This window comes from Salmo trutta, chromosome 13 (genome assembly GCF_901001165.1).
Source record: "Salmo trutta chromosome 13, fSalTru1.1, whole genome shotgun sequence".
Taxonomy (NCBI): Eukaryota; Metazoa; Chordata; class Actinopteri; order Salmoniformes; family Salmonidae; genus Salmo; species Salmo trutta.
Genome location: NC_042969.1, coordinates 80,954,087 through 80,963,284, shown reverse-complemented (window position 1 = coordinate 80,963,284; position 9,198 = coordinate 80,954,087). Strand labels below are relative to the sequence as shown.

Genomic DNA, 9,198 nt, shown 5'->3' with positions numbered 1-9,198 from the left:
GGGGGACTAGGGAAGGACTCGGGACTATGGGAAGGGACTAGGAGACTATGGGAAGGGACTAGGGGAAGGGACTAGGGGAAGGGACTAGGAGACTATGGGAAGGGACTAGGGGAAGGGACTAGGGGAAGGGACTAGGGGAAGGTACTAGGGGAAGGGACTAGGGGAAGGGACTAGGGGAAGGACTAGGAGACTAGGGGAAGGGACTAGGGGAAGGGACTAGGGGAAGGTACTAGGGGAAGGGACTAGGGGAAGGGACTAGGGGAAGGGACTAGGGGAAGGGACTAGAGGAAGGGACTAGGGGAAGGGACTAGGGGAAGGTACTAGGGGAAGGGACTAGGGGAAGGGACTAGGGGAAGGGACTAAGAGACTAGGGGAAGGTACTAGGGGAAGGGACTAGGGGAAGGGACTAGGGGAAGGGACTAGAGGAAGGGACTAGGGGAAGGGACTAGGGAAGGGACTAGGAGACTATGGGAAGGGACTAGGGGAAGGGACTAGGGGAAGGGACTAGAGGAAGGGACTAGGGGAAGGGACTAGGGAAGGGACTAGGAGACTATGGGAAGGGACTAGGGGAAGGGACTAGGGGAAGGGACTAGGGGAAGGGACTAGGGGAAGGGACTAGGAGACTAGGGGAAGGGACTAGGGGAAGGGACTAGGGGAAGGTACTAGGGGAAGGGACTAGGGGAAGGGACTAGGGAAGGGACTAGGGGAAGGGACTAGAGGAAGGGACTAGGGGAAGGGACTAGGGGAAGGGACTAGGAGGAAGGGAACTAGGGAAGGGACTAGGGGAAGGGACTAGGGAAGAGGACTAGAGCGCACACGGGACTAGGGAAGGGACTAGGGGAAGGGACTGGAGGAAGGGACTAGGGGAAGGGACTAGGGGAAGGTACTAAGAGACTAGCGGAAGGTACTAGGGGAAGGGACTAGGGGAAGGTACTAGGGGAAGGACTAGGGGAAGGGACTAGAGGAAGGGACTAGGGGAAGGGACTAGAGGAAGGGACTAGGGGAAGGGACTAGGGGACTAAGGAAGAAACTAGGGGAGATGTGTGTGTGTGAGATTGGCTCACCCTCCCTGGCCTTGCGCTCCGTGATAGGCCGGGCCATGGAGGCGGTCTTGAAAAGGAAGCCGTTGTGAGTGACGGGGTGCTGTGGTGAATAGTGTTGAGGCTCCATGACCCCAGTCACCTCTGACCGAGGCAGCTCTGCAGACACACAACAACACACTGTCAACATGCACACTCGTTACTACACAGGAATACAACATGGAAATACCTGTGTTGAGGTTGTGTGAGAGGAACTCGGCCTGTAGTTTCTGGTCGTGTGCGAGTGCCAGGGAGAGGGGGGAGGGACAGTCAGCCTGGCCAGTAGAACAGTTTACATCAGCTCCACAGAACACCAGACATAAGGTCTCCAGCACATCACTGCACTGCACGTTTATACACAGGGCCTGGAGAGGGAGAGAGGGAGGGAGAGAGAGAGGGAGAAAGGGGGGAGGGGGAGAGAGGTTAGGGGGGATAACTGTTTCAAATTCAGAAAATGTTCTGATCACTCTGTCAGTGTTACCTAGGAGGAAGTAGCATCGCTGCCATGGAATGATGTGATGCTGAGTAGGAGCTTTTTGCTTGAAATAGCAGAAACCAGACTCTCATTGTAGCTGTCACAGCAGTATTATACTGTCATTGTAGCTGTCACAGCAGTATTAGACTCTCATTGTAGCTGTCACAGCAGTATTAGACTGTCATTGTAGCTGTCACAGCAGTATTAGACTGTCATTGTAGCTGTCACAGCAGTATTAGACTGTCATTGTAGCTGTCACAGCAGTATTAGACTCTCATTGTAGCTGTCACAGCAGTATTAGACTCTCATTGTAGCTGTCACAGCAGTATTAGACTGTCATTGTAGCTGTCACAGCAGTATTAGACTGTCATTGTAGCTGTCACAGCAGTATTAGACTGTCATTGTAGCTGTCACAGCAGTATTAGACTGTCATTGTAGCTGTCACAGCAGTATTAGTGAACTTGTTTCTCAGTTCATAGTTCAGGGTCTCAGACAGTTCTAGAACATTATGACATCATAACCTACAACATTCCACAAGCCTACACATTTCACACCAACCCACAGTCCACCTGTTGTTGTTGGGCAAAGCAGTGGTGCAGCTGACTCACAGCTGTGGTTAGAACAATCCACTGTTTCTCAACTGAGACCAATGACTCACATCTCTGAGGACTTTAAGGTGAGGGGGACAGGGGGGTAAAATCCTCCAGGGACAGGGTAAGGGACAGGTTAACTGGGAATCATGGGAGGAAATTAAAACCAGTCAGGAAGAGAGGGTGACAGCTCCGTTGAGGGAAAGCTAGAGGCCAGGAGAGATACAAAACAGGGAGGAGGATGTTTTTACAGCTGAGCTCAACAGTCTTCCAGCTGGAGCACAACCCAACACAGTAACACACACCTTATTACAAGCACACACAGACACACAATGATGCTGCTGCACTCTTTCTGAACCAACAACCCACATCCTTTTGGTGTGATTGGGGGATGTCACATCTGTCTCTTCCCTTCTCTCCTTCCTCCCTCTCTACTCATTTCTCTCCTTCTCCTACTTTCTTCTTCTCCTATATCTTTTTCTTCTCCAGGACTTCCAGCCCTCACACATCATCAAACATGCACACAGACACAGGGAGGAATCAAAGACTTTTACACAACCCCTGGAGAGCTAGAGAGAAAGAAAGAAAGACAGAACGAGAGAGAGAGAGAGAGAATGATTTTTCTGAGGGTCGTGTGGCGTGCACTCTATACCCTGGATGTGTCTCTGGAGGGAAAGTGAAAAGAAAATATAAAAAAAATATGAATGTCTTGTAATCAGAGAGTGACACACTGATCTCTTTCACCTGTCTTGTGCTTGTCTCCACCGCCCTCCAGGTGTCACTCATTCTCCCCTGTGCATTTATACCTGTGTTTTCTGTTTGGCTGTTGCCAGTTCGTCTTGTCTCATCAAGTCTACCAGCGTTTTTTCCCGTACTCCTGTTTCTCATTAGTTCCTGTTTTTTTTTTAGTTCTCCTGGTTTTTGACCATTCTGCCTGCCCTAAACCTGAGCCTGCCTGCCGTTCTGTACCTTGTGACACTGCCCTGGATTACTGACCTCTGCCTGCCCTAACCCTGAGCCTGCCTACCGTTCTGTACCTTGTGACTCTGCCCTGGATTACTGACCGCTCTGCCTGCCCCTTGACCTGTCGTTTGCCTGCCCCCTGTTTTGTAAATAAACATTTGTTATTTCGAACTGTCTGCGTCTGGGTCGTATCCTGAGGTCTGATAGTAGGAACTGGCCATGACTGACCCAGCAGACTCAGACCAGCTCAGCAACGCCGTCTCCTACCAAGGAGCCACCAATGGGAGACACGAGGAGTTACTTTGAGGTCTTATGGAAGGGTTCCAGACCTTGGCAGAACGCCATGACCGTGCCTTGAATGAATTGGTGTGAGGCAGCCGGCTACGACAGTAACCTCCCAGCTCCTCAGTAAAACAGCTGTCAGCAGTGCGTCTCTCCAGGCCACCCTGACTTCTCGAGAACCCCGCTTACCTCCTCCAGAACGTGTCGCTGGAAGGTCAGGAACCTGTCGGGAGTTTCTCTTCCAGTGTTCCCTCATCTTCGAGCTGCAGCCCTTGTCCTTCCCCTCGGACCGCTCGAAGATAGCGTATCTCATAACGCTAATGTCCGGGAGGGCTCTCGTCTGGGCTACGGCGGTGTGAGAACAATAATCTGCCGTATGTTTCAGTCTGGAGGAGTTCGTAGCTGAGGTATAAAAGGTTTTCGATTCTCCATTGTCTGGGAGAGAGGCTGCCCGGAAGTTACTCCAGCTCCGCCAAGACCCCCGCAGTGTGGCAGACGATGCGATTGATTTCCGCACGTTGGCTGCCAAGAGTGCCTGGAACCCGGAATCCCTGTTTGACACATTCCTACATTGTCACGACTTCCACCGAAGTCGGCTCCCTTCCTTGTTCGGGCGGCGTTCGGCGGTCGACGTCACCGGCCTTCTAGCCATCGCCACTCCATTTTTCATTGTTCCATTGTTTTGTCTTGTTCCCCGCACACCAGGTTTACATTCCCTAATCACACTGCATATATATATATATATACTGCTCAAAAAAATAAAGGGAACACTTAAACAACACATCCTAAATCTGAATGAATGAAATAATCTTATTAAATACTTTTTTCTTTACATAGTTTAATGTGCTGACAACAAAATCACACAAAAATAATCAATGGAAATCCAATTTATCAACCCATGGAGGTCTGGATTTGGAGTCACACTCAAAATGAAAGTGGAAAACCACACTACAGGCTGATCCAACTTTGATGTAATGTCCTTAAAACAAGTCAAAATGAGGCTCAGTAGTGTGTGTGGCCTCCACGTGCCTGTATGACCTCCCTACAACGCCTGGGCATGCTCCTGATGAAGTGGCAGATGGTCTCCTGAGGGATCTCCTCCCAGACCTGGACTAAAGCATCCGCCAACTCCTGGACAGTCTGTGGTGCAACATGGCGTTGGTGGATGGGGCGAGACATGATGTCCCAGATGTGCTCAATTGGATTCAGGTCTGGGGAACGGGCGGGCCAGTCCATAGCATCAATGCCTTCCTCTTGCAGGAACTGCTGATGCACTCCAGCCACATGAGATCTAGCATTGTCTTGCATTAGGAGGAACCCAGGGCCAACCGCACCAGCATATGGTCTCACAAGGGGTCTGAGGATCTCATCTCGGTACCTAATGGCAGTCAGGCTACTTCTGGCAAGCACATGGAGGGCTGTGCGGCCCCCCAAAGAAATGCCACCCCACACTATGACTGACCCACCGCCAAACCGGTCATGCTGGAGGATGTTGCAGGCAGCAGAACGTTCTCCACGGCGTCTCCAGACTCTGTCACGTCTGTCATGTGCTCAGTGTGAACCTGCTTTCATCTGTGAAGAGCACAGGGCACCAGTGGCGAATTTGCCAATCTTGGTGTTCTCTGGCAAATGCCAAACGTCCTGCACGGTGTTGGGCTGTAAGCACAACCCCCACCTGTGGACGTCGGGCCCTCATACCACCCTCATGGAGTCTGTTTCTGACCGTTTGAGCAGACACATGCACATTTGTGGCCTGCTGGAGGTCATTTTGCAGGGCTCTGGCAGTGCTTCTCCTGCTCCTCCTTGCACAAAGGCGGAGGTAGCGGTCCTGCTGCTGGGTTGTTGCCCTCCTACGGCCTCCTCCACGTCTCCTGATGTACTGGCCTGTCTCCTGGTAGCGCCTCCATGCTCTGGACACCACGCTGACAGACACAGCAAACTTTCTTGCCACAGCTTGCATTGATGTGCCATCCTGGATGAGCTGCACTACCTGAGCCACTTGTGTGGGTTGTAGACTCCGTCTCATGCTACCACTAGAGTGAAAGCACCGCCAGCATTCAAAAGTGACCAAAACATCAGCCAGGAAGCATAGGAACTGAAAAGTGGTCTGTGGTCCCCACCTTCAGAACCACTCCTTTATTGGGGGTCTTGCTAATTGCCTATAATTTCCACCTGTTGTCTATTCCATTTGCACAACAGCATGTGAAATTTATTGTCAATCAGTGTTGCTTCCTAAGTGGACAGTTTGATTTCACAGAAGTGTGATTGACTTGGAGTTACATTGTGTTGTTTAAGTGTTCCCTTTATTTTTTTGAGCAGTATATATATATATATATATATATGTGTGTTCCCCCCATGTATTTGTGTGGAATTGTTTTGACTTGTGTTTGTTGTATCGCACCAGTCTGGTTTTTCACCCTGGGCATTGCCTGTACCCTATTTGGGGAATTATTGGTGAACTTTATTGTTATATTATTGACGGTATTTTGCGCTTGTCACTTTTGCCAGTTGGCTTGAGTTGTAGCTGTTTGCGCACGTCTGTTTGTTGCTCTTGGCTAATAAAGTCGCCTGATCACCTATTCTCTGCTCTCCTGCACTTGACTCGAATGACCAGCAGCGAAAACCCTGACATACATGGATTATCGGAGGAGGTTAAGGACGAGCTCGCAGCCCGGAAGTTGCCTATGGATCTCGACTTGCTCATCGCCTTGACCATCCGAATCGAGGGAGAAGAGGTCTGCCGGCTCGCCTTTTCCGGAGCCGATGCAACTCGTCAAAGCTAGGCTGCCTCCAACCTAACGCTTATGCAGACTCAACAGCCAGAGTTGTCTGTATGGCGGAACTGCTAGTCATTATGTGTCTACCTGTCCATTAAAAAGGACCATGTTCATCAGTAGGTACGAGTACTCTGGTGGGCCATATGGATAATTTTTCTTCTCCCCTTACTCAGACCCCTCTCCATGCCATCCTGCTGTGGGGTGACTAGTCAAAATCTCTCCGGGCTCTCATTGACTCTGGGGCCGACGAGAGTTTCATGGACGCCACCCTGGTGTTTGAGCTGGGCATCCCCACTCAGCCCCTCTCCATTCCCATGGACGTTAGAGCACAGGATGGGCACTCTATAGGCAGGGTCACCCACAATACCACTTCTATCCACCTGTGTGTATCTGGGAACCACACTGAGTCTATAAAGTTTATGCTCATCAAGTCTCCTCAGGTTCCCGTGGTATTTTCTTGGCTCCAGCGCCACAATCCCCTTATCAATAAGACTACTGGTACTATCATGGGCTGGAGCCCGTTCTGCCGCGCCCATTGTCTGAAGTCTGCCCCGGGACATCTTCCTGTGGGCTTGGAAGAAGCCTCAGACCTCGCCACCGTTCCCGTGGAGTACCAGTACCCCCAGGAGGTTTTCAGCAAGGCCTGGGCCACGTCGCTTCCTCCGCATTGACCCTATGACTGCCGGTCCGACCTTCTCCCGGCACTACACCACCCCGGGGACAGCTGTATTCACTGTACCAGCAGGTCATCTTCTCTAAGTTGGACCTGCAGAACACCTACCACCTGGTATGGATACGGGAAGGTGACGAGTGAAAGACAGCCTTCAACACTGCTAGGAGACATTATGAATACCTGGTGACGCCAGTCGGTCTGACCAATGCTCCTGCAGTGTTCCAGGCCCTGGTTAATGACGTTCTCCGCAGCATGTTGAACCGGTTCGTGTTCATCTATCTGGACGACATCCTCATTTTTTCCCTCTCGGCTCAAGAACACGTCCTCCATGTCCTCCAGCGTCTCTTGGAGAACCAGCTTTTTGTCAAAACCGAAAAATGCGAATTCCAATGCTCCACCATCTCCTTCCTTGGATACATCATCGCTGCTCGGAATGTGCAGATGGATCCCGGAACATTGAGAGCTGTGGTGGATTGGCCCCAACCCATGTCCAGAGTGCAGCTGCAACGTCTCTTAGGATTTGCCAATTTCTATTTCCGTTTTTTTCTGGGGTTCTAGCACCCTGGCTTCCCCCCTGTCAGCACTCACCTCTCCCAAGGTCCCATTCACGTGGTCCCCAGCTGCTGACCGGGAGTTCCTGGACCTTAAGCACCTCTTCACCACAGGTCTCATATTGATCCAACCGGACCCATCCTGTCAGTTGGTGGTGGAGGTAGACGCGTCGGATGTCGGAGTGGGGGCCGTCCTGTCCCAGTTTTCTGCCCTGAACCTTAAGCTGCATTCCTGCGCCTTCTTCTCCCATCCTCTTAACGCCACGGAGAGGAAATATGATGTAGGGAATCGAGAACTACTCCCAGTGAAGATGACATTGGAGGAGTGGAGACACTGGTTAGAGGGAGCGGAACAGCCATTCATAGTGTGGACGGACCACAAGAATCTGGAATATCTCTGTACCGCCAAGTGTCTCAACTCCAGGCAAGCTCGATGGGCCGATGGGGGGCTCCGGCTAATTGGATGTTTGTCCCAGACCCTGCCCACTCCCCGGTCCTGGAAAGGGCTCCTTCTTCCAGGCTTGCCTGCCGCCCTGGCTCCCGTCAGACCCTGGCCTTTGTGCGACAATGCTTTTTTTTGGTGGCCCACCATGGTCCCTGACGTCTCTGCGTTAATCGCCGCCTGCACTGTCTGTGCTCAAAACAAGACTCCTCTGCAAGCTCCGGCTGGCCTCCTTCAACCTCTTCCTGTCCCTCACCGTCGCTGGTCACATATATCCCTGGACTTCATCACTGGTCTCTCTTCGTCTGATGGAAACACCACTATCCTCACAGTGGTGGACAGGTTTTCCAAAACAGCTCATTTCATTCCCCTCCCCAAGCTACCTTCTGCCAAGGAGAAGGCCCAGCTCACGGCCCCTCATAAGGGTGGGATTCCCAAGAGACCAAAGATGGCAGAACCGAGTGCTCGGGTTGAGGTGTAGGGTTTGAACCACACAGACATGTCAATATTCAATACAGACATATGGAGAAACTCCTAAACCACTCACACACACAAACATATCCAAAACCATCCATACACACACACAAATACCTCTGCGTCTCATAACACTGTCAGCCCACAGTCACACTGTCAAACTAATATTCTCAATGGTTGCTGTCTAATCTCTGGGTTGGTTGATTAATTATCATGTGGAGGTTAGCTGTGAGGTAGACTGGCAGCCCTGTAAAAGCAGTGCTAGCCTGCACTGAGGGATGCTAGAAAAGCAGAAATTATTTAGCTTCACTATGTTATAACTGTGTAGCATAGCAATCAAATTAGGATCCAAGTTTTTCCTGACCATGTCAGCGGATCAGGAAAAACTCCTGGCGCTAGCTATAAGATGCTAACATAGTTTAGCAATGATGTGCTATAAGATGCTAACATAGTTTAGCTTTGATGTACTATAAGATGCTAACATAATTTAGCTGTGATGTGCTATAAGATGCTAACATTGTTTTGCTGTGATGTGCTATAAGATGCTAACATAGTTTAGCTGTGATGTGCTATAAGATGCTAACATAGTTTAGCTGTGATGTGCTATAAGATGCTAACATAGTTTAGCTGTGATGTGCTATAAGATGCTAGCATATTTTAGCTGTGATGTGCTATAAGATGCTAGCATATTTTAGCTGTGATGTGTTATAAGATGCTAACATAGTTCAGCTGTGATGTGTTATAAGATGCTAACATAGTTTAGCTTTGATGTACTATAAGATGCTAACATAATTTAGCTGTGATGTGCTATAAGATGCTAACATTGTTTTGAGTGATGTGCTATAAGATGCTAACATAGTTTAGCTGTGATGTGCTATAAGATGCTAACATA

The 9,198-nt window shown here is 50.2% G+C and overlaps 1 protein-coding gene across 3 annotated transcripts in view; it reads right to left on the bottom strand.

Moving 5' to 3' along the window:
* Positions 1–1,064: 1,064 nt before the first annotated feature.
* LOC115206601 (arf-GAP with Rho-GAP domain, ANK repeat and PH domain-containing protein 1) overlaps positions 1,065–9,198 on the bottom strand; it is a gene marked incomplete at its 3' end in the record, with an annotated part of 50,384 nt that continues 42,250 nt past the window's right edge. For all 3 annotated transcript variants that reach the window (XM_029773745.1, XM_029773746.1, XM_029773747.1), the window contains 2 exon segments: positions 1,065–1,199; positions 1,270–1,444. In XM_029773745.1, the coding sequence (XP_029629605.1) occupies positions 1,065–1,199; positions 1,270–1,444 (310 nt within the window).